Genomic DNA, 27197 nt, shown 5'->3' with positions numbered 1-27197 from the left:
GGGTAGAGTAATCTTGGTTGTAAGTTCTTCCCTTTCATCACTTTAAATATGTCCTGCCACCCTCTTCTGGCTTGTAGAGTTTCTGCTGAGAAATCAGCCGTTAAACTTATGGGAGTTCCCTTGTATGTTATTTGTCATTTTTCCCTTGTTGCTTTCAAAAATTTTTCTTTTTCTTTAATTTTTGTCAATATGATTACTGTGCGTCTCGGCGTGTTTCTCTTTGGGTTTATCCTGCCTGGGACTCTCTGTGCTTCCTGGACTTGAGTGGCTATTTCCTTTCCCATGTTAGGGAAGTTTTTGACTATAATCGCTTCAAACATTTTCTCCGGTCCTTTCTCCTTCTCTTCCCCTTCTGGGACCGCTATAATGCGAATGTTGTTGAGTTTAATGTTGTCCCAGAGGTCTGTTAGGCTGTCTTCATTTCTTTTCATTCTTTTTTCTTTATTTTGTTCCATGGCAGTGAATTCCACCATTATGTCTTTCAGGTCACTTATCTGTTCTTCTGCCTCAGTTGTTCTGCTATTGATTCCTTCTAGTATATTTTTCATTCAGTTATTATATTGTTCATCTCTGTTTGTTTGTTCTTTAATTCTTCTAGGTCTTTGTTAAACATTTCTTACATCTTCTCAATCTTTGCCTCCTTTCTTTTTCCAAGGTCCTGGATCATCTTCACTATCATTATTCTGAATTCTTTTTCTGGAAGGTTGCCTATCTCCACTTCATTTAGTTGGTTTTCTGGGGTTTTATCTTGTTTCTTCATCTGGTACATTGCCCTCTGCCTTTTCATCTTGTCTATCTTTCTGTGACTGTGGTTTTTGTTCCACAGGCTGCAGGATTGTAGTTCTTGTTGCTTCTGCTGTCTGCCCTCTGGTGGATGAGTCTGTCTAAGAGGCTTGTGCAAGTTTCTTGATGGGAGGGACTGGTGGTGGGTAGAGCTGGGTGTTGCTCTGGTGGGCAGAGCTCAGTAAAACTTTAATCCACTTGTCTTCTGATGGGTGGGTCTGGGTTCCCTCCCTGTTGGTTGTTTGGCCTGAAGGGACCCAACACTGGAGCCTACCCGACTCTTTGGTGGGGCTATTGGCAGACTCTGGGAGGGCTCACACCAAGGAGTACTTCCCAGAACTCCTGCTGCCAGTGTCCTTGTCCTCATGGACAAGGAGACCCTCCAACACTAGCAGGTAGGTCTGGTTCAGTCTCCAGTGGGGTCACTGCTCCTTCCCCTGGGTCCCGATGCACACCGTACTTTGTGTGCACCCTCCAAGAGTGGAGTCTCTGTTTCCCCCAGTCCTGTTGAAGTCCTGCAGTCAAATCCTGGTAGCCTTCAAAGTCAAATCCTGGTAGCCTTCAAAGATTCTCTAGGAATTCCTCCTCCTGTTGCTGGACCCCCAGGTTCGAAAGCCTGACGTGGGGCTCAGAACCTTCACTTCAGTGCGTGGACTTCTGTGGTATAAGTGTTCTCCGGTTTGTGAGTCTCCCTCCCAGCAGTTATGGGATTTGATTTTATTGTGATAGCATCCCTCCTACCATCTCATTGTGGCTTCTCCTTTGTCTTTGGATGTGGGGTATCTTTTTTGGTGAGTTCCAGTGGCTTCCTGTCGATGGTTATTCAGCAGTTAGTTGTGATTCCGGTGCCCTTGCAAGAGGGAGTAAGCGCATGTCCTTCTACTCCGCTACCTTGAACCAATCTCTCTGGAGAATCTTTCATATTTGCAATTTGGGAAGATCTTACGTTAGGGATTTGGCTGACAGAGTCCCTGTGGTGTCATCTAACGTGTTCTTCTGACCCTAATAGTTCCTGTAACGGGTGGTTAGAGGTTGCTTAGATTTGTGTTCAAGTTGTTGGCAGGACTCCTTCTTGGGGTAGGGGTGCTGCCACCCACTTCTTTTCAGTGGTCAAGGCAGTGCAGTCTCATCTGTTCACAGAATGCTCCATCAGCCTTTCAGCTCTCTGTCTGAGCAGCCAGTGAGGACTGTTGCAAAGGAAGAGTTTGCTAATTCTGTCCTTCTCTCTCTGTCTATTGTGAGTCTTCTGTAAAGAACTTTCCCTTATTAGTTACTTGGTTATCCAAAACTCTATTTCTGTCATCAACAGTTTTTACCCTGAACTTTTCCCATCAAGTATAGAAAATGTAGGATAAATGTTTTTCCTTTTATTTTCAATTTTCAGAATAATGAGTTGGTGTCCTAGAAATGCAAGAATTTTTTTGATTTAAAAAATTTTTTATGTATAAGTATGTCCATGCATTATTTGGGACATATTTGCACTAAAAACACATCTTCATTGTTTATCTGAAGTGTAAGTTTTTACCTGGCGTCCTATATTTTTACTTGCTTGTCTGGCCACCTTAGCTGAGGCTCATTACTGTGCCACCCCACTGTACCAGGGGGTCTTCATGGCCACCCAAGGGAAGGAGCAGACAGGGCAGGTGGGGGGAGGGTCAGACGTTAGAGCCTAGAGCCTCAGCATTCAGCCCTCTCTGAGTTGTCTTCTGAGGATGAGTGAGCATTTCCTCTGCACATCCTGGACCCCGACCTCACAGAAGGCCACACCATCTTCCCTGGGTGTGCTCACCCTCCCCTGCTGCCTCCCCAGGCCCAGAGCGGAGTGTGGACGTGACAGACGTCACCAAGCAGAAGGACTGCAAGATGAAACTGAAGGAGTTTGTGGACTATTACTACAGCACCAACCGCAAGCGGGTCCTTAACCTCACCAACCTTGAGTTCTCTGACACAAGGTGAGTGGGGCCAGGGTGGAGGGATGGAGAGGGATAGCAGTTTGGAACATGCTGGAGATTTAAGCCTGTGAGTGAGGCTGTTGAGGTCAGGGTGGCCTGGCTTATGATTTGCGAACGTCTTGTCCGAGCAGGCATGGCCTTGAAGGCAGAGATGTGGCCAAGGCAGCAAGAACACTGAGACCCGGTTCTCAGCTTGGCTGAAGTGTCATTGCACAGGTGCTGCTGAGCTGGATGTTTTTGGTGCAGTATTGTGCATTCTATCCAGGACAGTGACATTTAATAGAATCAAAGGCTGCCTTTGCCTTTTCTCATCTTCCCTGGAGATCAGTTATCTGGTCTGACATGGCCCAGCGTGGCAAGGAGTTGCAGGCACCCCTGTTGTCTGCTCTGGAGAGAAGTGGCTTTTCCTTAGGCGTTGACAGGAAGCGCCTGGGCTGTGCATGAGCAATGATATTTACTCTCAGGGCTCCATCGTGCCCAGCGACACTAGAATGAGCCCACCTGACAAGTCTCTTTCCAGTTCTCCAGGAAGGAAGTTGTTTCTGGGGTAGATGGTTCTCAGGCCTTCTCCACGCCTGTCCTTGGGTGAGAGCTCAGTGTTGGGTGCCTGCCGCAGCCACACCCAGCAGCTGGGCTCATTCTGCCCTCTGTGAACCTCAGTTTGCTCATCTGTAGAATGGGAGCAATGCCATGGAGCCCGAGGTGGAGAAATAGGCATGGGACACACATCTCAGAGCACCTTGCCCATCCTGCCCAGTGGGCAAAACAACTGTGCTGACGGTTCCCATCACTGCTGACTGTTCCTGTCCGTGCCCCCAGAATGTCCAGCTTTGTGGAGCCTCCTGACATCGTAAAGAAACTGTCCTGGGTAGAAAACTACTGGCCTGACGATGCACTGTTGGCCAAGCCCAAGGTGACCAAGTACTGCCTGATCTGTGTGAAGGACAGCTACACTGACTTTCACATCGACTCCGGGGGTGCCTCTGCATGGTACCACGTGCTCAAGGTGAGCGCTGGCCTCTGCTCCCCATGTGGGCCCTATGGGGGCCTCAGGGGCAAGACCTGCTCTTGACCAGGCCACTGTCCCCCTGCAGGACTGTTTGTAGTCCCCACAGGCCCTAACAGTGGCCAGCATCAGGTGGGATGAGGGACAAGATGTTTCTCCACAGAAGGGACACAGACGTTGGGCCCTTGGGAGGCATGGGGGTTGGGGGGAGCACCTCAGGACCAGAGCAGCACATGTGTGTTGCCTTTTCTAAAGATTGAGGCTCATGAAGCAATTGGAGGAGGCCCACTGCAGTGGTGACCAAGGGCTCATGTCCAGGGAAGGGAGAGCTGTGCTGGGAAGACTTCCTGGCAGAAGGGATGAGGGAACATGCCCCACTGGGAGGATGAGGGGGTGGGCTGGGGGATGGGGAGCAAGGCTGCAGTGGCATCTGAGTGGCAGAGAGAGCTAGGGGACTTCTGGCTGGGGACAGGTAGGGAAGCTAGGGGAAAAGGGAGATGTGAAAAACAACAAAAAAGGAGAACCTAAGCCTTGGGCTCACCACCTTGCCTCGGGTCTCCCCAGACCCGCTAGAGCCCAGGCTAGGGTAGGCAGCTCAGCTTCTGATCCTAGCCCTTCGAGGCCCTGAGCAAGTCCTGCCCCCGCCCCCCGTTCATCCCCACCCTCAGCCTGTGTGCCTCGTGAGTGAGGACCTCTCTAGTCTATATCTCCCTAGTCCAAGTGCAGGGCTGGACTGGTGCTGGTGCTGGCAGCAGGGCCGTCCTTCCATCTCCATCTGGGACCCAAGCCACTCTCAAGAGCAGAGCTTTCTTGTAACTTGTCAGACAGCAGGTCACAACGTTGTTCCCCTTGGTAGATAGCCATCCATAGTGCTGCAGAGATATGGTGTGTGGAGTGGTAGGGGTTGCCCTGAACATGCCGGAGGCGCCAGTGCCTAGAGTCTTCCTAACACGCAGACATCTGAATTGCAAAGCACATATGGTCCCAGTGTTTCAGGGGAGGAATGATGGGCCTGGGCAGGATGCTGTTGAAGCTAGGACCCATCCCCGGGACACGGTGGGCTCCATCCCCTCTCAGCATCCCCAGGACATGATGGGCACTGCCCACCCCCAGCATCCCCAGCATATGACAGGCTCCGCCAATGGCCTCTTGTTGGCAGGGGGAGAAGATCTTCTATCTCATCAAGCCAGCTTCGGCCAACATCTCCCTGTATGAGCGCTGGCAGTCGGCCTCAAACCACAGTGAGATGTTCTTTGCTGACCAGGTGGACAAATGCTACAAGTGCACCCTCAAGCAGGGCCAGACGCTCTTCATCCCCTCGGGTGAGTGCCCTGTCCTCATGTTGTGTCTCCCACCTCTGACGTCTGCCAGGGGAGGTCATGCCCTGGCTGTTCCCTGCCTTGCCTTGGGGTCAGTCCTGCTCTGTGGTCACCTCTGGGGCCACCTTGGGGCCATGAGGCCCTACAGCTTCCAGCCTGGCTGTGCTCACAGAGGCCAGGCACGTGGGATTGCATGGGGCCCCAAGAGCCCAGCCCAGAGAGCGCAGCCACACTGTCAGAGATGGTGTTCGCTGATCTCAACATCTCAAACATGCAGAAGGAGGAAAAATGACATGAGCAGATAAATGCCCTTTACAGATGTCATGTTGCTTCACCCATAAATATTTCACCGTATCTGTAAGGTTTCCTTTTAAAGGTAACATAATTACAATACTGTCATCACACTTTAAAAAGGAACAGTTAACAGTTCCTTAGTATCACCAAATAGCCAGTCAGTGTTCAGATTTTCTAATTGTCGTATATGGAGGCCCTCACATTTCCACTGATTTATGTGCCTCTGAGTGCCTCCTGATCTAGTCCCTACCCCTGTTTCCTATAATCACAGTTATTTCCCGAAGTCTGTAGGGACAAACCCAGCTCTCCCGGGGCGTGTGGCAACTCTGCCTGTCTCTTTCCACCCCTGTATGTGGAGATGAGGGATGCCAGGCAGCGTAACCCTGGGGTGGGTCTGAGCAAGTCCCCTTGGCTCCTGGGCCTCAGTTTCCCTGTCTGTACCATACAGGGCTGGATAGAATAGACTGTGAGCTCGGACACAGTCTGTCCTTCTGGGAGGGCTCACCCACTCATTACACGGAAGCCAGGGCCAGAGCACCTTCCAGGGGGCCCGGGTGGATGGGGGCACAGAGGAAGGGCTGGCAGGAGTCAGGCCCGGTGGCTGCCAAGAGCCTGGCACGAGAGCACTGTTAAGAGATAGCCCCACCCCTGTCTCCCCAGGCTGGATATATGCCACACTTACACCCGTGGACTGCCTGGCCTTCGCGGGACATTTTCTGCACAGCCTGAGCGTGGAGATGCAGATGAGGTAGGGCCACACCTGACTCCCAGGATCTGCTGGGCGGGGTCCCCACCATCGGTATGATGGTACCTCTCCTGAGTCCTGGCTGGGCCTCTGGGTGGTGGGAGGGAAGGAGGAGGGGGGCCATGATCTTACCAGGGCCCCTGAGGTGCCTGGTCGCTGGACAGCCTCGGGACTGTAGTGGGTTTGGGGTGAGCTGAAAGGCCGAGCTGCCTTCTCCTTGCGCACTGACCCAGAGCTCTAGAAGCCGCGGCCCACGGGGCTTGCCCTTAACGCAAAGCGCTCATCCTGATGTGGTCCTCTGGTCCACCTTGCCACGTAGTGCCCAGAAGGGAGGCCTGAGCGGTCATGGCCTAGTTGTGGCCTCTGGTCGTAGTGTGGATTCACCTTCCTTTATCATTGCCTGCTCAGGACTTAATGCACTGAATAGTTCTTTGCTATGGCTTCCAGAGCATACGAAGTGGAAAGAAGGTTGAAACTGGGCAGCCTGACTCAGTTTCCCAACTTCGAAACTGCCTGCTGGTACATGGGGAAGCACCTGCTGGAGACGTTCAAAAGTACGTCCCCTGGTCAGCGTCTCAGCCTGCGGCTCTGGACAGTTCGTTTGCGTGCGGAGCTCAGGGACGCCGGGGAGTGGTAACAGTTCTGCCATCATGCAGCAGGACGGCTGGGCCCTGGGGAACAGGCTGAGCGATGCCTTCATGGGCCCTGAGCAAATCTCCTTAGCTCACGGGCCTTGCTTTTCCTGTCTGTGTGCTGTGGGGCTGGACTGGACTCCTGCCTGCAGGGTCATCTGGTGTTGCAAAAAGAGCACTGGCCGCATGTTCCCAGACCTGGTGTGTGTTCTGCTCGGTTCCTGTGGCCTTGTGTGGTTACTGACAGGGCTCAGTTGGGATATTGAGAGGCCTCCAGGGACCCCTGCAGCATCCCTGCTGTACTGTGGGTGGGTGGGTGTGCATGCCAGAGTCCCCCGTGGAAGGCCTGTGAGAAGGGGTGGGCTCCACCGGGTCCATGCCCTCTGTGGGCATGGCCCTCCATCCTAGGCCCTGCCAGGCCATGCCTTCGGGATCAGCGTTTGGCTCCTGGTGGCCACCCCCTGCTCAGGTCTGCAGACTTCCTGCAGCGGGTGAAGGACCCAGGAGGAGCATTTACTTTCATGGAGAGCTTCCTTTTTCTGCAGCACCCACCCTTCCAGGAAGCTGCTGTTTTGTGTTCCGATAAGAGCTGAGTGGAGACCACCACCTTTGCACTTTGGCTCTAATTTGAGATGAGAAAGCTGAAAATGGTTCTTAACCTGGGCTGGCCAAGTTTCAGTGAAATTCTTCCATCGCTCTCTAAATTCAAGCCCTGTGCTCCACCCTGGCAGAGCAAGTGCCCTGCCCTAGGGGCCTCTTGCCAGGGAGACGGAATGGGGGTCGTGTGGGTGGAGTCACACTTGGGGACATTGGGACAGCCTGACCAGGGTGACCGCTGACTAGCTGGGCCTCTCTGAGCTGCCCCTGCCTCTCTGCCTCAGGCCTTCCTCTGTGAAGGGGCTGGCAGCTCAGCAGCCCCAGAGCTGAGAGGACCCAGGGATTTGCCACAGGCCAGACAAATGGTCACCCGGTGGTGTCGGAGCTCGGGGCTGCTCTGCCTCCACGCTGAGCTCTCTGCCTGAAGGGGGAATGCCCTGTCCGTTTTGTTTGGGGCTGGCTCCAGCTCCCAGGGGTGTGTTTGCGGTGGTGCTTGCCCTGAGCCACCCCAGTGGGAACTGGACCCACTGCCCAGCATCCTTCAGCTATGCAGGGGGCAGTGTGAGGGTGGGAATCAGAAAGCATCTAGGGATGCTTGGTTTGGGGCATGACTCTGGCCCCTCACTGATGCAGGCTGGGGACCAGGTGGAGGGAGGAGCTGGGCCACCTGCATAAGGGGCCTGGTGTGTAGACAATGGGAAGGCCAATCCTGCCCCTCGCAGGGCATCGTAGGTGGGCATCCCCGAGGTTCCAAGAGGAACCGTTGGCAGTTGGGCAGGTGGCAGTGGGCAGAGGCCTCTGAAAGGTCTGGCCCTGAGCGTCCCCCACCACGGGGGCTTTGAGTCACCTGCAGGCAGCAGGTGAGAGTGGGCACCCTTCTGAGCAAACCCGTCTGTCTTCCCCCAGGTTCTCACAAGTCTGGGAAGCAGCTGCCCCCTCATTTAGTCCAAGGAGCTAAAATTCTCAATGGTGCTTTCAGATCATGGACGAAAAAGCAGGTAGGGATGTGTACTAGGCGTGATCCAGGGCAGAAGGGAGGGTGGCAGGCGAGGAGTCATTCCCAGGGCTTGTCCTTCCTTTGGTGGGAACTAGCATGTGAAAAGCAGGTGGGTGCCACCTGGCCAGGTCAGACACCTGTTGGTGGGGGCAGGTGCAGGACAGAGCCCTCCATCTAGGGACCTGGCCTGAGGGGTGGGGGCTGGGCGGCAGGGAGATTCAGTGGGCGGAAATCAGGTGGTGGAGACAGCACTGCGCGAACCCAAAAGCACAGGGAGCAGGGAGGACTCGAGTCGGTGACTGGTTGGATGTTCAGGGCTCTGAAGAGGAGAGTGGAGATGTCCTCTTTGTCCTACTGGCTGTCCCAGGCATCAACTCAGAAGCTGGTTTTGCTCTGTGACTAGGACAGTCCCTTTGCCCCATGCCCCTCCATCACCCCCCCCCCCACCACCACCACCACAGTAGCACTGCCCTTTGCCCCTCATGGCTCTCTTGAAGCAGCATGTCTGGGCCCCACCTCATGCCCCCACTGTAAAGCGTTAGCACCCTCACTAGCATCCATGCAGCAGCTACTTCTAATGGAGCCTCCAGAGAAGCAGCTTCCAACTTCCTTTGGCATCTTGCCTGGATTGTTGGGACAGAGGGAGTGGAGAGGCCTGGTCAGCCTTGGGACTCCCTGTCCGCTGCCAAGGGACTCTCTCCCAATCAGGGGTGCCAGCATAGTCTGAGCAGATCCCATCAGGCCTGCAGGAGGCCTTGTGGGGGTGGGGAGTCCAGGAGGTGGGGCAGCAGGTACCCTCCTAGAGCCCCCTTTCAGCTACATCTTCTCTTGCCTCAAGGCCTGGAGTAATGCAGGGTGTCCCTCCTACCTCACGTCAGCTGTATGGCCAGGCGGAGTGGCCTCGTGCCCAGGAAGAAGGGATGGCCCACATTCACTTCACAACTGGTGGGGGACTCAGGCACCCCCTCCTCTCGGGGACTTGTTTGTCCACCTGTAGGGTGGAGTCACGGCAGGGCCTCCTCGTTGGGGCAGTGTCTGGCCGGAGTGGGCTAACTCCCTTAGGACCCCATGCAGCCAGTCCACACCTGTAGGGTGGAGTCACGGCAGGGCCTCCTCGGTGGGGCAGTGTCTGGCCAGAGTGGGCTAACTCCCTTAGGACCCCATGCAGCCAGTCCACACCTGTAGGGTGGAGTCACGGCAGGGCCTCCTCGGTGGGGCAGTGTCTGGCCAGAGTGGGCTAACTCCCTTAGGACCCCATGCAGCCAGTCCACACCTGTAGGGTGGAGTCACGGCAGGGCCTCCTCGTTGGGGCAGCGTCTGGCCAGAGTGGGCTAACTCCCTTAGGACCCCATGCAGCCAGTCCACACCTGTAGGGTGGAGTCACGGCAGGGCCTCCTCGTTGGGGCAGCGTCTGGCCAGAGTGGGCTAACTCCCTTAGGACCCCATGCAGCCAGTCCACACCTGTAGGGTGGTCACGGCAGGGCCTCCTCGGTGGGGCAGTGTCTGGCCAGAGTGGGCTAACTCCCTTAGGACCCCATGCAGCCAGTCCACACCTTTGGCAGCACCTGCCCTTGTGCCTGTTGGGACGGCAGGGGGGCCAGAGGTCCTGGGTGGGTAGATGGGGGGACAGCCTGGAGGGACAGAGGGCCTGAGTCAGGAACCACAGAAGCTGAGGCTGCTTGGGGCCCCTGTGGGTGGAGGGTGGGTGGGCATCGGTGCCCAGACTCGGTGGCTGACCCGCTGACCCTGTGCGTGGCTGTCCTGCAGGCTTTGGCGGAGCATGAAGATGAGCTACCAGAGCACTTCAAACCATCGCAGCTCATCAAAGACCTTGCCAAAGAGATCCGGCTCAGTGAGGTAGGGCTGACCTCGGGGGCCCGCTGACCCTGGTTGAGGGAGGCCTCTGCCTGTCTTCCCTGGGTATCCCTCCAGAGATGGCCATGTGTGAGGCAGCCCCTCCTTTAGCCCTCTGGGGCGGGGTCACCTGCATGATGGCTCTGGACTCCTAGGTCCCGGTGGTAGACTTGCAGTCTTCTGGTGGGAGCCCTGGGAATCAGTGTGGGGTCTCCCTCCAGCTCCCTGTGGGGGTGGGGAAGGACTCTGCAGGGGGGACTTCAGCCCCTTGAGACCCTGCTTGTGTGAGCCTGTCTAGTCCCCACCAAGGAGGTAAAGGGGTCAAGTGGTTGGTGATGTAGATGGATGGCACCCTGCCTCACGGATGGTGTGGGACAGATGTGAATATGTCACACAGATGGTGTAGATGGATGTGAGCCTGTCACACAGATGGTGTAGGATGAATGTGAGCGTGTCACTGATGATGTAGACAGATGCTCCTTTTCCGCTCGAGTGTCTCCCATGGCCTGGGGCTGTGAGACCCTCCTGGCAGGGTGTGGTTGGTCACCTCTCCCTGTCCTTTTCCCAGAATGCCTCCAAGGCCTCCCGACCTGAAGTAACTGCGGCCGTCTCCTCGGACGAGGTCTGTTTTGGGGACCGAGAAAAGGAGGAGCCCCCATCCCCCATTGAGGCCAGCCCTCCTCGGTCCTTCCTGGAGAAAGTGTCCAAAAAAAAGACTCCCAAAACCGTGAAGATGCCCAAGCCGTCCAAAGTTCCCAAGCCCCCAAAGCCCCCCAAGCCTCCCAAATCCCTGAAGCTCAAGGACGGGGGCAAGAAGAAGGGGAAGAAGTGCAGGGGCTCGGCTTCACCCACCATCCCCAACCTGGACCTGCTGGAGGCCCACACCAAGGAGGCACTGACCAAGATTGAGCCTCCTAAGAAGGGCAAGGTGGGTGGCCTCACCCTCCCCACCTCTAGTCAGCAGGCCTGCAGACACCTCCGAGGACCAGGCCTGCGGGATGGTGCTGGGGCTGCCATGTTCTTATGCTAGAGACCCAGGGCAGCTGGGCTCTGCCCCAACAAGCTTGGTGTAGTGGGCAGCTGGGGAGAGACCCTCACGATGAAGGCAGCAGAGTCTCTGCTGGGTCAGGGTGGCACCACTGAGGGTCATCTGGGGGGACAAGCCGGCTGAGTCTTCCCTGGGGCCCAGACATTGGCTGAGACCTGAAGGTGGGTGAGGCACCAGTGGAGGGCAGTGGGGAGGCAGGGGAGGAGCCAGTGATGGGGGCAGGTCCTTGGGGGGCCTGAGCCCCTGTGGCAGTGAGAGAGGCAGGCCTGGCCCTGAGGACCCACCAATGTGAGTAGAGGGTCTTAGGTGTGGGCTTTGGGGACCATGAGTCCCTGAGACCAGGCCACATTGAGTGATTTCCTGCTGGTGGGCGGTCATTGCTCACTTCCCAGGGGTTTGGTGGCCACTGGAGCTAGTGTTGCAGGGCTTAAGTGGGGCACATTGATCTTCCCTTCCTCAAGGCGAAGAGGGTAGGTGAATGTATGAATGAATGAATGGATGGAACGAAGGAAGGAGAGAGGAAGGAAGGGAGGGAGGGAGGAGTAAGAGTAGATGAATGAATGTGTGGGTGAATGGTTTGATGGATGGATTGGTGGATAGATGGATGGTTGGTGAATGTATGAGTGGATGGGTGGGTGGATGGGTGGTTGGGTGGATGGATGGGTAGATAGATGGGTGGTGGGTGGATGGGTGGGTAGATAGGTAGATGGTGGATAAATGGATGGGTGGGTGGATGGATGGATGGTTAGTTGGATGGGTGGTTGGGTAGATTGATTGACGGATTAGCTGATGCATGTAGGCCAGCAGGAGGCAGGAACTCACTTTGTACTGTAGCCTGATGGAGGCCTGCTGCCCACCCATGTCCGCTACCAGATAATGGCTAGTATTTTCTAGGCCACAAAGAATGTCCTGAGTGTGCCCAACAAGGAGGTTATCAGCACGCAGAACGACGTGGAGAGGTTGGAAATCCGAGAGCAGACTAAGAGCAAGTCGGAGGCCAAGTGGAAGTACAAGGTGAGATGTGTGTGTACAGGTATGCTGGTGAGTGAATCTACCCTCAGGGAGGTGCTATGTTAGTGAAAGAAGGTGGTGTGTGGGCCAAGTGTGGGCTTGGTGGTGTGTGTGTGTGTGTGTGTGTGTGCCTGTGGGGGATGTCAGGTGTGTGTCTGCCTGTCTGCAGGTGGGCAGTGCCGTGAAGGTCCTTGAGGGTCTGGGTGTGCACGAGGCTTCCATGGAGCTACCTTCTGAGGGGCTGGCCTGGGCACATCTCGGCCTAAGAGCATGGACGGCGTTGCCCTTTGTGGCCTGCCCTGGTTCAAGCTCACACTCCCTGGAGCTGGGCAGCATCCGAGGGCAGGTCCTGTGGGCAGGTCCTGTGGGGCTGCAGTGGGTCCCCAGGTGACATGTCAGAGGGAGGAGGCTGCCCAGTCCAGCTGCCTCTGCCCACTGGGCTCCTGTGTGGGGCTCAGGGATGGTCCTGGGTTTGCTTTTCAGAACAGCAAACCCGACTCCCTACTGAAGATGGAGGAAGAGCAGAAGTTGGAGAAGTCTCCTCTGTCAGGGAACAAGGACAACAAGTTCTCATTTTCCTTCTCCAACAAGAAACTGCTAGGGTACGTGCGTGCTCGTGCCAGGAGGGGTTGGTTGCACGTGTGTCACGTGCCACACACACACCCTGAACACCGCCCCCCCACATCACACACACACATCCCCTGCTTGTGCACACACGACACACACATACACCCTCCTGGAGGGCTCCGCGGTGAGCCCCCCTTCGGAGCTGGCTGCACCCAAGCCACAGCCAGGGCTGTGTTGCTCAGCACACCCCTCATGAGGGCCTCCAGGCAGACTCCCTTCCTGCCTCCTAAGCCAAAAGGCTTGGGTAGGTGGGGAGGGGCAGTGGTGTGCGCCAGCAAGGAGTAGGAGAGTGTGACTGGGCAGATGTTAGCCGAGTGGCTGTCCTGGGCTGGCACAGAGGACGTGGTGGGGGTCAGGATCTTGACCTTGGAGTCTAGAGGCCAGTGGGGAGAGACTGGTATGAATCCAACACTCTCAAATCCATCTAAAATTATGGCCGTGATGGGGGCCATGGAAGAAGGATTTGTGGGGCCTGGGGTGCTGTGGAGGCCTTGTGTGTCCAAGGGAGTTGGTGGGAGGGCTTCCTGGAGGAGATGGCACTGAGCTGAGAGATGGGGGCACCTCGCCTGGGAGGGTATGTGTGTGTGAGCTGGTGTGTCCGGGTTCTGGACTGTATAAGGGGTCTCCATCTGCTGACCAGTGTGGTGGGCTGGCCAGATGGGAGGTTGGTGGGCCAGACACCCTGTGCCCACCAAGAAGCCCCTCGGTGGCTTCGGTCCCACACCCAGTTGTATGCTGAATCCAAAGTCCAGGGTGGGTGCCCAGCAATCAGGAAGCAGACACGTCCCAGTGGGAATGGGGCCACTTTTCTGCTGTAGGCCTGAGTTTTCTCATCTGCAAGCTGGGGGGAGAAGGCCATTTTTAGGTGGTGGGGGAACAGAGCCTGTCAGCATCTTGTGCTCTTGAAGAGCCTGGCACAAGTGGGCCTGTTATTCCCAAGAGCTCGCGGCAATGTGCCAAGGCTGCTTGGTGAGCAGGTGGGTTGGGTCTGATCTGCAGGGGCCCGGTTGCCCTGACTTCACGGCCCTGAGCACGGCCTTGATGTATCTGAAGCTCAGCTGCTGGGTCCCGGGGAGCTTCTGCACAGCATTAACTCTATGACTGACCGACTGCGCTACAGAGTTTAGAAATGGAAGGGAGAAAGGGAGACATGATTCTATAACTATGGCACACCTGTGTGTATGTACATGGGTGTGTGTGTACGTGAGTGTTGTGTTACGTAGCTCATGACTACACCCAGCAGGGCTCACTGCCAGCCGTCCTGTGTGTTTCCGTTGTTGGGAATCAGAGCTGTACCTGTTGAGAATCGCAGATGCCTGTGCCCTGCCTGCTGTCCCCACTGCTGAGTGTGCGCTTGTGCCCTCAGCTCACAGGGAGACAGCGGCTGGAGCGCTGGACTCTCCTCGTTTGCAGTAGCCCTATCTTGCCCCAAGAGAGAGATGAGTTGTGTGAAACTTTTTAGACTATTGTGTCTACACCTCGGCCCTGAAATTATTTTTCTAGAATAGCTCTGTAGAAAACCCAGGCCAGTTGGCACCGGCTCCATCTGACACTGGGCCTATATCAGGCCCCAGGGCAGCCTGAAAGAAGGCGTGCTCATCCGTTGGCTAGGGTGAGGGGGCAGTGGGGGGCACAACCTTAAATAGCCCGAGAAAGGGCCAGGCATACACCCTGTGGGTTGTGCGCTGTCTTCACTGGGGTCACGACATTGGAGAGGAGGCTGTGGGGTTGGGAAGGCTCCAGCCTGGCTGTTGGTCCTCCAAGGCCTGTGGGGGGTGGTGCTGGAGGCACTAGCCAGGCTGTGTGAATGTCCACTGACCGGCCTACTTCTGCCGCCCCAGCTCCAAGGCCCTCAAGCCACAGCCAGGCCCAGGGGTGTTTGGAGCCTTGCAGAACTTCAAGGAGGACAAGCCCCAGCCAGTGCGGGATGAGTATGAGTACGTGTCGGATGACGGGGAGCTCAAGATTGACGAATTTCCTATTAGGAGGAAGAAAAATGCTCCGAAGAGGGACTTGTCCTGTGAGTTGGGGGGACATGGGGAGGGGGCAGGCCCAGCCCCGTATAGGCCATCTCAGGCATGTGGAGTGGGCATCGGGTGTGGCTGGACCAGGGTCCCCCTCTGCTCCTCCAAAACTGCTGCTGACTCCCATATGCTCTGCTTTCAGTCCTACTGGACAAGAAGGAGCCGCTGCCCACGCCCATTACGAAGCCAAAGCTGGACTCGGCTCTCTACAAGGTAAGCGAGTGCCTTCTGGGTGACTGAGCTTTCTGCGTGGAGAGCAGAGGGGGACGTTCTCCTGGGGAGGCTGGCTGGGCTCCAGATGTGGAGCTCTGAGCCCCGGGACCCTGCACAAAGGGACAAAAGCAGATGTGGGACTTGTGGAAGGTCTGCAGGTCTCTGTGAGTGGTGGGGCCTTGGGAGCTGCCCTCCGTAGTCAGATCCACTGTGAAGATAGTGCATCTCCTTGATGCCGGAGGACTGGGGTACAGGGAGTAGCAGGCCAGACCTGCTGGGGCTTGGGTCTTGCACCAAACGTGTGGGGGTTAAGTTAGATGTCCTCCAAGGCCATGCATGTCCAACCCAGGATGCAGTGGCCGTCTCCAAGAAAGCCAGGTTCCCTGTTGGGGTCATACCCTGCCTGCAGAGCCCAAGGTGTCCCTGCAGAGCCACTTGCCAGGGGCTATTAACCGGTGTCCCTCAGGTGCAGGCACACTGCCTGTTCCCAGTCCAACCACGCCGACTCCTCTTGTATCTATGTTCAATATTGGAGTCTCACGTAAGGTCCTGTGAACCAAGATTCACCTGGGGAAATGGTGCAGGCGGGGCTCCAAGATCCCAGCGCAGAGCTCTGGCACCTGTGCCCTGCTCTGTGTCTGGTCAGCCAGCCCCATGGTGCTCATTACAAGGACAGGCTCTTTAAAAACCTCTTTTTCTCACTGAAGGGAAACAGTAGTCCCTACCCCTACCCCCAAGTCCTTTTCCGACCAGCTACTCTGTCCCCACAGCAGAGTGATGACTCCTCTGATGAGGGTTCGCTGCACATAGACACGGACACTAAGCCCGCCCGCAATGCCAAAGTGAAGAAGGATGGCGGGGGTTCGGCTGCGGGCATCTTGGACCTGCTGCAGGCCAGCGAGGAGGTCGGCGCGCTCGAGTACAACCCCAACAGGTAGGCCCGGTGCCCACGGGGAACTTGGGGAAGTGGGTGCTTCCACAGAGGTGGGCCAGGCAGGGCTCCGTCAGCCCACGTCCCAGAGGCCAGGCGGCCAGAGCAGGACCCCTGCCTGGCAGAGATGGTGCCAGGTGGCCAGAGAGGTGAGAGGGGGCTGGCTGTGCCGGTCCTGTGTGTTGCAGAGCTCCTGAGCAAGGGCACAGAGCTCTGAGGACGGATGATTCTAGATGCTAGATGGGGAGTCAGGTGAGAAGTCGTTCCGCGTTGGGGCCATGGAGGGAGGAGTCTGTGGGGCCACCATACCTCTAGGTGCCTGTGGGGAAGCAGGGCCAGGCTGGGCACCTGGAGGGTGTCAGGGTTGTTCCAGGCCAGGACGCCCAGCTGTCTCTGTCTCATCACTTCCTGAATGCCATAAAAATAACATAAGAAAAATTCCACAGTGTGTGCCCAGTGTCGGGCTCAAGGGCATTTAATGGGCCTCTCTGGGACCCCAAGCTGGCTTCCCTGCAGAGCCCTTACCTGCGGCAAGGGAGATGATGGCTTCAGAGCTCGGGGACGTGAGAGCCCACTCCCTGAGGAGGGGCTGGGTCGGCCAGGGGTCCCAGATTCCCACACCAGCTGGGGGGTGTGTGGGAACCAAACCACGCTGTCCTCGAGACCTGTGTGCATCCAGATCTGCGGCCTCAGGAGCCCACTGGCTGCTGGTGTATATGCTGTTCTTTCCCGGAGGCCCTGAGATTCTGGGCGGTCGGGCAGGCCAGGACATGTGTCTGCTCAGCTCAGGCGGTCTTCTCTACCTAGGCCTGCCCAATTGCAGTCCTTTGCTTTGAGAGAAATGGATTCATCCTCTTTGGGTTTTGCATTGGTGGAAGGCCACTGGGCTTGTTTTTCTCATGGTGGTCCCAGTTAAATTCTCTTTTGATCCCAATTAACTTTTGTTTTTATGCATCATGGCCATTTTTTTTTTTTTCCACATGTACCACAGACAGACAACCAAGGGATCAGGGCCCACGCCCCCTGTAGCCTCCCCATTCTGGGGACCTCAGCCACCATGGTGGGGGGTGGCTCCCCTCCTAGTCCTCGAGCCAGCAGGAGAGTCCTGCTGCACTGATGGGGAAACTGAGGCTCAGAGAGCTTCGGTGACTTGCTCAAGGCCGCACCGCCAGGAAGTGGCAGAGGCAGGGCCAGAATCTCCATCTGCTGATAATGGAACCCAAGCGTGGGGGTCTTGGAATGTTAACCATGCTGGGCGGTGACATCCATCCAGAAGGGACTTGGCTTGAGGAAGTCAGGGCTCATGTGACCTGCTCGGGGTTCGCTTGGTCCTCCAGATCTGCGCTCCACCCATCCCCCTCTGCCTCTCAGTCTGTGCTTCCAGAATCGAGGTCCAGGGGCTACATGAGCCCGTGGAGGCAGCACGTCAGCCCCGTCTTAGACAGTGGGACTCCGGGAGGCGGATTAGGGCTTGATTGAAAAGCGTTCTTGCTAGATCAAATGGTTGTATTTTCTTTCATAAATTACCATTATTTGTGCAGTGTTATGCTCACAGACAGCCATAGGCGCCTTCTTTCATGGGAGTGGAGTGTATGGCTGGAGGCTTCTACAGAGCTGTGGGGTGCAGATTTCCTGTTCAGCATTAAGTGGTTTCTGTAGATGAGCAAACCTAAGCCCCTCACTGCAGAGATGCCCTGTGGCCTTTGCAGTGGTGGGAGGGACCCAGACCTGAGGCCCTTTGCCAGGAGGAGAAGCCTGGCTGTGAACCCCCTTTTCCTGGAAGGTGCTGGTGCCCGGGCTGGCCCCTCACCTCTTTGGAGGTGCCTTTCTTCTGGGAAGGCTATGGCTAGCTGGGACCTCAGTGACCGGTTGATGCTCAGACCCTGGAGAAGTGCCCTACACACCCTGGGTCCCCCATGAGTCCCAGGGAGAGGCACCTCTGGGATGAGGGCAGATGGGGCTGGTGCCAGAACTCTGCATGGAGCTGGGACACGGGTGCTGCAGCTTGGGCTCCTGACTGAACCTGGATGCAGCCTGCCGGGAGGAGGGCAGCCAGTTTGAGGATGCGCTGTGAACTGCTCCGTAGGCACACACGTATGTGCTCACACACGCCTGCACACGTGCATGTGTGCCTGCTGGGGCTGGGTCTCCTCGGCCGCCGCAGGCAGTTCCTTTCCCAGGTCTCTCGTTTGGAGTGTAGGTCAGTGTTTGATGGTCCATTTGCTCTGTTTTAAGTATTTGCTGTTTGGAAAAAGGCAGCTGAAGAAAATGGAGGAAAATATGTTAATTTCTTGTGGATGGTTTCCTTAGTGTTTACTGCCTGGGGGCGAGGGAAAGAGAGGATTTTGGTATGATAATTGGAGGATTAAGGTATTATTTTCCATGCGCACTAGTTAGACTTTGCTCCTTGATTCGCCGGCCCACGTGGACAGCCTGCAGCCCTGGGCTCCAAGGCCCCTCCCTCTCAGGTTGCAGCCGAGCTGGGCTGGGACCATGAGGTCCAGACTGCACAGGCAGGCGGCTGGCTTCCATGTTGGCTCCCGGAGGACCCTCGTGGTGAGTGTCCCGGCCCCCACCCTCCCATCCCTGCAGGAAGCCAGGTGTTTGTCTGGGCCATGAGGCTGGGTGAGGGTGCCTGAGACCTTCAGGGTGAGCCTGGAAGGGCCTCATTCGTAGAGCACTGGAGAGCCTGGCAGAGGATGGGGGCCAGCTATCAGCTCTTGCTGGCTCTAGTGCTGGGTCGGGGACCTGTCCGGGCTCAGAAAGCATCAGCGATGATGGTACAACAATGATATTACCGCTACCAAATGCCGTGTGCTCTTGGCTGGGTCTGGGTAGCCCTTTGCCGTCATGGCGCGGGACAGTGGGGGTCGGGGGTATGCTGGGGCAGGTGGAGAGTCTGCTGGAAGGCTCCCGACTCTCCACAGCGGTCTGACCATACTTGATTTTTCCCATTGTTTGGGCCTGTGGAGCCGTAATCCATTTGCTTCCAGCAAAACCCCAAAACGCTGTGGTCCAGTGTGTCTCGGGCAGGGCTTGGGGAAGTGGTATTCGTGCAGCGCTGCCCAGAGAGGCGCCTGCCCGTCGCCTCCTCCTGGCTTGGGGCAGAGTCCTTGGCCTGGAGCCCAGCAGTACCCCTCACAGGATGGCTTTTGTCCAAGCTTGCCTCGGTGGGCCCCCAGGCCCACAGGGGACCACCCTCTGTGTCTGTGCTTCCTGGGGCCAGCTCCATCTCCCTGCACCCTCCAGCCTCAATCTTGGGAACCTTATTTCTGAGCAGGGACTCCTTCTTGTTCTAATGTCTTACTAAACATGCTTCCAATACTTCTCGGAAGTGGAGGAGGGAGCAGGGACCATGCAGAACCACCAGGGGCCCATGTGGACTGGCACTTTTGGGGGCTGCTTCTGGGTCTGGCAGCCCTGCAGGTGGGTCCATCCCCTGGGGGCACATGGGGCAGGCAGGAGGGAGCCTGGATGTCAGACACACAGGGCGGGCCCGCTGCTGGGGCTCCTGGGCCTCCTGGGTCTGCGACCAGGGAGGAGGGCTAAGCAGTGCCCCACTCCAGGTCCTGCTTCCTAGGGTCCCAGGGAGCAATGAGAGGTATGGCCAGGCTCCCCAGAGGCCGGGGTGGGCCATCCTGACCCAGGTGGACAAAAGCCTGGGGTGATGGGCAAGGGTGAGGGTCTGGGTGCTGGTGCAGGTGCAGTCATGAAAAGATGGTGTGAGTCACCTGGGGAGATCGAGTGCCATGGGAGGGAGAGGGCTGTGCTGCCCCATCTCAGGTACCAGATGGGAGGATGCCCTTGAAGACATGGGGGAGGGAGCGCTTGGGGCTGGGGCTGAGCGCAGGAGTCCACGGTGGGTGGAGGCGTGCACAAAACCAGCTGGAGTGGAAGAGGGAGGGAGGAGCGTGGCCTGGGTCCCTGGGGGAATCTGCTTGTTGACCTTTTGGTAGGAGAGATCAGGAGTTATGGCACCTTTGTCTACCACCTTCTATCCCTCTGCCCCTCTTCATCCCCTCCCTCTCTTCTCTCTTTATGCCCCTCTCTGTCCCAAGGCCTCCAGCCCTCCTTTGGTGTTGGGGGGTGGGAACGGAGGGTAGGGGACGGGGATAGCTGGCTCTTTCCATGGGGGAGTTATCAGCTACCACTATCCTCCACCCCACACCCTCTGCTGGCTGCTGAGTGGGAGGATGTGTGGGCCATGGGCTGAGTGCCTGTCTCTCTGTGCCTCCAGCCAGCCCCCCGCCTCCCCCAGCACACAGGAAGCCATTCAGGGAATGCTGTCCATGGCCAACCTGCAGGCCTCCGACTCCTGCCTGCAGACCACATGGGGTGCTGGCCAGGCCAAGGGCAGCTCGCTGGCGGCCCATGGCACCCGGAAGAACGGGGCTGGCAGTAAGAGTGCAGGCAAGCGGCTGCTGAAGAGGGCGGCCAAGAACAGTGTGGACCTGGATGATTACGAGGAGGAGCAGGACCACCTGGACGCCTGCTTCAAGGACTCGGACTACGGTGAGCGCCGCTGTGCGGGGAGGGGCGCTAGACCTGGGGGTTGGGAGCCGGGCCCTCTTATGGATATGATTCACAGACCTTAAAAGTCACCCTTTAAAAGCGTGTAACTCAGGGGTGCTTAGTGTATTTGGAGGGATGCGCGTGCCACCATCATCATACCCAATTTGAGAACGTTTCGTCATCCAGAAAGGAAACCCTGCGCTGTACCTGTTAAGAGTCAGTACGTCTCCTCTGGCCCCTGGCAGCCACTGATTTATGCTGCCTTGCAGATATTCCTAATCAGGGTGTGTCACGTGAACAGAATCGCACAGTGCTTGGCCTTTGGTGCCTGTCTTCTTTCATTAGCATACTCTTCAGGCTTCATCCACGATGTAGCACATGTCAGCTCTTTGTTCCTTTTGATGGCTGAATACTATTCCACCACGTGGACACACCACATTTGTTTATCCCTTTATCCATCCACAGGCACTTGGATGGCTTCCACCTTTTGGCAGTTGTGAACAGTGCTGCTGTGAATGTTGGTGTGCAGGGAGTTTTGTATGGCCTGTGTCTATGGTGCTCCTGTGGTGTATACCTGGGTCGCTGCCTGTTTCACCTTCTGAGAACCTGCCCAACTGTTCTCCACGTGGCTATACCATTTCAGACACATTGAGACCGTGTCCATCCTATGTCTGTGTAGACAGAGAAACTGAGGCCCAGAGTGGCTTTGTGGCCCTGAGTCTGAGGTGGGCAGTGAGTTGGTGGCTGGGCCATAGCTGTGGCCTCTGCCCAGGGGCATGGCCCCTCGCCTCCCACTGCAGCCCTTCCTTCCAGGCCTGGCACTTTGGGTTCCAACGGGCTCTGAAGGAGCTGCTGTTGGCCACCTGGGAGGGGACTTGGAGTGAAGACCTGCCTCCATGCCTCAGCCCATTGCCTATAGATGTCCCAGCCCCCGCAGGGTGCGCTGTGCTCCTCAGGGTCAGGGCCGTGCTGGCCCCCATGGTGCAGGGCCTGTTTTCAGTTCAGTCCTGATGGTCTGAGGGCAGTGTATTTGTCCTGGAGACCCTGTCCCTGGAGAGCCCTCCCGTGGTGAGGCTGGAGCTGCCCTATCTGGTGGACACTTTCAGGCCTCACTGAGGGGCCTGCCGTGGTCTGACAGATCAACAGCGGAGTGAACTCCATTTTCTGGGCACCATTTTCTGAGTTCGGGTGTCACAAGCCTTGGAGGTTGAACCTGTAATGGGAGGAGGTACCCAGTGAGTCACCCAGGGCTGCCGTGTGGGTCTCCCTCCTCCAGAGACTTGCTGAGGTTAGCCTGGGGTCCTTCAGAGCCACTCAGTTCCGTGGACATCAGATGTTTTCTTCTCTGATAGCAGCAGAGGAGACGTTTTGAGAATTGGGCATTCAAGTGGGTGCGGTGGCCAGGCTGGGGTAGGAACAGCTGGTCATGGGGGCTGGATGGAGCCCCTTGTCTGGCCCTCTCTGGACCTCAAGGGGGCCTGGGCTTGACAATTTCAGAGGCCACCTGTGCCTATGCGTGTGGCAGCCACACCAGGAGGGCTGGTGCTCTGCAGCCTGGGGACAGCCTGGGGGATGCCGGTCATAAGCTCTGCCAGTAGCCTGCAGCAGCCACCCTCCTGTGGCCACACCAGCAGCCCAGCCCTTCTCCCCTTTGCCGCTCTAGTTTACCCCTCCCTGGAGTCGGATGAGGACAGTCCTGTTTTCAAGTCCCGTTCCAAGAAGAGGAAAGGCTCAGATGATGCTCCCTACAGCCCGACAGGTAGTGCTGGGGGCTGGAAGGGGAGCTCCATCCACACACGAAGGCCAGCAGCCGTGTTCCACACCCACTGGCTCTGTGCGGGGGCTCAGACGGGGTGTCACTTGCCTGCGGGAGCCTGACTGGGGTTCCACTTCTTTCTCCCGGGACCTCAGCCCAGGTGCTTTTGCAAGCTCGCCCAAAGGCATCCCAGCTCCTGCCAGTAGGGCAGTGCGGTGTCCCTGTCTTGAGGTGGCCCTCTGCCTAGTTTCTCCTCAATGAACAGCCCTGGGAGGGTCACGATTGCACCTGGCCCCCCATCATGGCAGCCAGCGGGGTGGGGGTCTGGCTCACCTAGCACGTGACTTCCCTCCTGACCTCTCCTGTCTTGCTGGTGTAGGGAAACCAGCCCCACACCAGGTTGGGGCCCATGCTGACACTCCCCGAGTTGTCTTGTCCCTGGGATTTGGGGACAAACTGGGGCAGGGCTGGGGGATCCCAGGAGGGCGCACAGGCAGTGGGTGGCTGCTCGAGGCAGGCTGACCTTCTCTCCCGCAGCGAGGGTCGGCCCGTCGGTGCCAAGGCAGGACAGGCCTGTGCGTGAGGGGACCAGAGTGGCCTCCATTGAGACCGGGCTGGCAGCTGCTGCAGCCAAACTGTCCCAGCAGGTGAGGAGGGGGCCCCCTCCTGGGCTCAGGCTCCCCAGATGCCTCTGCTCCCCCCACCTTCATGTACGGAGACCACCCAGTCTGGGGCTGTCACAGCCTTGGGGACATTTGAGTATTGCCGACCCCGGTTCCTCTAGGCTCCCAAGTCCCTGCTAGTGGGAAGCAGAGAAGCTGGGAACTGGTGGCAGGAGTCTCATGGCAGCTCGGAGTGGGGTGGTGGGGAATGGAGGGGGTTAGGGTGATGGGGGCGGGGGCCCATACTACGTGTCCACCGATAGGTAAACTCAGATTGAGGCTGTCCACTACAGCTGAGTGCTGGTGCCACATCCCGCACGTCCCTGTGTCCGGGACGGCCCACCTCACAGAGGGGGGCCTGGTGGTCTCTCCACAGGCCCCAGTACTGCTCTGCAGAGCTCGTGGTGGCTGGCGGTGGGGCTCGGGTGTGATCCAGCCCTTTCTGCTCCTGCAGTGCTGGCTCGCTCAGCTCCATGGGAGAAGCCTTGTGCACAGCAGACCAGGCTGCTCCCAGGCTGCAGGCTGCTTCCCAGTGTCCGAAGCCTGGCCAGCCCTGTGGGGTGACACACCTGCATGTTTTGTTCAAAGGAGGAGCAGAAAAGCAAAAAGAAAAAGAACACCAAAAGGAAGCTGGCTCCCAACACCACCTCCCCTTCCGCCTCTGCCTCTGCCGGCACCACCTCGGCCTCCACCACCTCGGCCTCCACCACCTCGGCCTCCACCACCTCGGCCTCTACCACCTCGGCCTCTACCACCCCGGCCTCCACTACCCCGGCCTCCACCAGCACGGCCAGCAGCCAGGCCTCACAGGAGGGCAGCTCACCTGAGCCCCCACCAGAGTCCCACAGCAGCAGCCTGGTTGACCACGAGTACACGGCAGCCGGCGCCTTTGCTGGGGCCCAAGCCGGCCGTGCCTCTCAGCCCATGGCCCCTGGGGTCTTCCTCACCACGAGGAGGCCCTCCTCGTCATCCCCCAACAACACCGCTGCCAAAGGTACCTTGCCCGCCGACCCTGAGTCACCTAGACTTGCAGACTGTCCCTGTGGATGACCACAGGTCTCCTTTGTCCCTGCAGCCAGGGGTGTGTATGTCCAGGCACTCCGTCAGTATGTGAAACAAATGGTCCCTTTCAAGACCAAGAGCTCTGGTTACTCACCAGGGGGGTTCTGGTTACCTTGGAGTTAGGTCTGGCCCTTCAGACTCCCAGGGCCTCGGCTTTGGGGCCTGGCTTGAAGTCAGAGTGTGGTTGGTGGTTTGCCGAGGATTCACTGGGAGGAGCCTAAGGTGACCCAGGCTCCTCTGTGTGAATTAGGGGTGGGACGGCTGGCCGGGTCTCGTGGCATTCCCCACTGTCACCCCCCAGACCCCTTGCACCATGGGCGTGAGGCCCAGTCGGCCATGGACATGGGGAGTGTGGCTCTAGGTGGCCCTAATGCCATCCCTGGCCTGTCCCTACCCTACTCACCACGGCCCAACCCCTTGTCGACATAGCCTCTGAGTGGGGTGCTTTGTTGACAATTGGTGGTTTTGGAGGGATGCAGAACTCCCTGGACCTGGGAATTGCAGGCCCATTTTACAGACAGGGTGGGGGCTCGGGAGGGTTACAGACCCCCATCCCACATGCTGCTCCTGTCACTCATCTGTCCTTTTTGTGTCTCTGCCTCCCCCAGGAAAGCGTACAAAAAAGGGCATGGCCACTGCCAAACAGAGGCTTGGGAAAATTTTGAAAATTCATCGGAATGGAAAACTGCTCCTTTAAAGTTTGGAAAGCCAGGATCCTTCTGCTCCGCTCAGGACCCTTGGAGCCCTGCTAAAACATCAGCCCCCAGGAGGGTGGCCTTGCTGCCTCACCCCAGGGAGGGCCTGGCCTCTTCCCGGCAACCATCCCCCTCACATGAGCATCTGTTGCTTCAGCGGGCGGAGCTCACCAATACGGACAGACGTCCTTTCTCAAGTTGCTTAGAGTGACCAGTTCCCGAAACGTGGCCCTGCCAGTTTGAGGACCATTCCAGTTTCAGGACAGCCTCCAGGCATCCCCGAGCATGGGTGTGATTGCAGGGCCTTTGCAGCTCTGCTGGGAGCATGAGTCCTTCAAGGAAGGAGGAGTGAGCCAATGCTCACCAGGCCCAGAGTCTGAGCTGGCCACAGGCTGGTAGCCTCCAGAGGCTTTAAAAAAGGCAAAGAACACTAGAGAGGAAGAGGAGGAGAGATCGGGGTGTGTATGTGCCCCCCTTCTCTTCCCAAGTGATTCTCAGACAAGTCCAGAGACTGTTGGGCCCAGCCAGGAGAGGAGCCTCTGTGCTCCCCGGCTGGTGGGTGGTGGGCCGGATGGTGGGTGTTGCACCCTGAATGCCTGGGGCATTTCTCAGGGCTGGCTGGGGCCATCAGCAGGGTCAGTGTGTCAGTGTTGGGGGGGAAGCCCTCATGGGGTCCCCAGGGAAGGGTTCAGGCCCAGACACAGTGTGGGGCCCAGGGGGCCCAGGCTAAGCCACATGGGTGGTCCCCGTCCAGCCTGACCATCTATACTCCGAGAAGCACTTCCCAGCCAAGGCACCCCGCCATACGCCTGGTGGGGCAGATGGTGGCCGGGTGGCCCGAGGACTTGGGGGCCAGGCACTTCTGTCTTGTCACCTGTTAACGTTTGGTGTCGAGTGCATGGGTGGCTCCTGGACCACGTGTCTGCCCATCGACACGGAGGGGCTGGATTTGTTTCTCAGGCAATCCTGTATTTTAATTTTAGATGTATTTCCTGAAGCATATTTTTCATAGAATGTAGCGTGTAAATAGCTTTTTAAATAACTTCTTTTTTATAAGAGTAAAAGTATCTTTAGGAATTTCTTTCTATAGAGTCCTTCATTAACATTTATACGAGTTTTTTGCCGAGTATGATGAACAGTTGGGTTTCCGATGCTTTTCCTTTTCCTTCTTTCTTTGTATTATTATGGTTATTATTATTATTTTTTCTTTTAGGAACTAAGGTATTGCCTGAAAAACAAGTGATGTCTTTGCAGCCTTATATCTGTCTTTACAGAAGCAAACAGTACACAAAAGATCTATTTCAGACACATTTGAAGAGGAATCTTCAACTTGAATACCAGCTCTTTCTTTCCTTCTTGTTGATGAAGGGGGTGGGGGTACAGTTATTTTACTAGCACCTTGTGAAGTGTTTCTGTGTTTTGTGATGCTGTAATTTATTAATGTTTGTAGCTTTTTATATTTGTACATTTCTTATGAGCTTTGTTTATATGCCCATCCCTGGGTGTTCTGTCCATGAGGAGAGGCAGCTTTGCGTGGGCCTTGCCACCCTTGCTCATCCTGTTTGGGGGATGCAGCCCCGGGACCCAGAGGCTGGGAGGGGTGAGCCTCGTGGGGCCCTGACTATTCCGACCCGGCGTTTTGAAGGTTTCCTTTCCTGTCCTTGTTGAACATTTATATAATCTAACCTGGCCATCAAGCTGTTCTCTCTCTTCCTCTCTCTCTCTCTTTTATTTTTTTAATTTTATTATTATTATTTTGGCAACATGTACATTTCTAACAAAGTTTATTGTGGCTATTAAAGTGTTTTATTTCCCAATTCATATTACTCTTGTATCGAGTCCATGAGGTCTAAGGTAACTTAGATCAAAGTTTTAAAAGAGTAAAAATATTTCAGGTTTTGTACAGAACCATGTCTGTGTCATTTCTGCCTTGTTCACTGTCATCCACTCTGGTGGTGAGGACGGTGGGGATCCTCGACGTTGGGGAGAGGAGTGGGCCAGTGAGTGGTCTGGGTGTGAGGGTGGGCAGTCAGGCCAGGCCCCCTACCCAGGCCCAGCCCTGGCTGCCAACTTTCCCCTTGGAAAGCCTTTGGATTGCCCACAGGGCATATGTACTGCCCTGTACCCCAAAGCTGCAGCACCCTGAGCCAGCCTGCAGGAGTAGGCAGAAGAGACCCTTGGTCAGAGTGGGCAGCCTTTGAGACCCTGACAGTACCAGCCCCAGCCCCTAGCATCCTCAGGAGCCTCTGGTACCTTCTCAGTGTTCACAGGTGTGAAGTTTAGTTGAGTCCAGTGAGAGGCACCCGAGAACATGTACAGAATTTCAGTCTAAAGCTGATGTTAGGGACTTCCGTGATGGCGCAGTGGTTAAGAATCCAACTGCCAATGCAGGGGACATGGTTTCGATCCCTGGTCCGGGAAGATCCCACATGCCGTGGAGCAACTAAGCCCGTGCGCCCCAACTACTGAGTCTGTGC

General features: G+C 56.8%; 1 protein-coding gene across 2 annotated transcripts in view; it reads left to right on the top strand.

Annotated features, from left to right (window-relative positions):
- Nucleotides 1-26628, top strand: part of PHF2 (PHD finger protein 2) — a 94579-nt gene extending 67951 nt beyond the window's left edge. Inside the window, exons 5-22 of one of the 2 annotated variants that reach the window (XM_082655914.1) lie at nt 2594-2735; nt 3555-3741; nt 4901-5063; nt 6015-6102; nt 6547-6653; nt 8235-8326; nt 10093-10182; nt 10748-11107; nt 12122-12241; nt 12722-12840; nt 14707-14885; nt 15032-15102; nt 15876-16036; nt 20271-20545; nt 22209-22304; nt 22839-22948; nt 23552-23957; nt 24634-26628. In XM_082655914.1, the coding sequence (XP_082512040.1) occupies nt 2594-2735; nt 3555-3741; nt 4901-5063; nt 6015-6102; nt 6547-6653; nt 8235-8326; nt 10093-10182; nt 10748-11107; nt 12122-12241; nt 12722-12840; nt 14707-14885; nt 15032-15102; nt 15876-16036; nt 20271-20545; nt 22209-22304; nt 22839-22948; nt 23552-23957; nt 24634-24722 (2855 nt within the window). In that variant the 3' untranslated portion in view covers nt 24723-26628. Of the gene's footprint in view, nt 1-2593; nt 2736-3554; nt 3742-4900; nt 5064-6014; nt 6103-6546; nt 6654-8234; nt 8327-10092; nt 10183-10747; nt 11108-12121; nt 12242-12721; nt 12841-14706; nt 14886-15031; nt 15103-15872; nt 16037-20270; nt 20546-22208; nt 22305-22838; nt 22949-23551; nt 23958-24633 lie in introns of both variants that reach the window. The other variant, XM_082655913.1, reaches the window with a different exon arrangement.
- The last annotated feature ends 569 nt before the right edge of the window (nt 26629-27197 follow it).

This window comes from Grampus griseus (genome assembly GCF_964374135.1).
Source record: "Grampus griseus genome assembly, chromosome: 6".
Taxonomy (NCBI): domain Eukaryota; kingdom Metazoa; phylum Chordata; class Mammalia; order Artiodactyla; family Delphinidae; genus Grampus; species Grampus griseus.
Note: the sequence above shows the minus strand (reverse complement) of the source record. Positions and strands in the feature narration are given on the sequence as shown.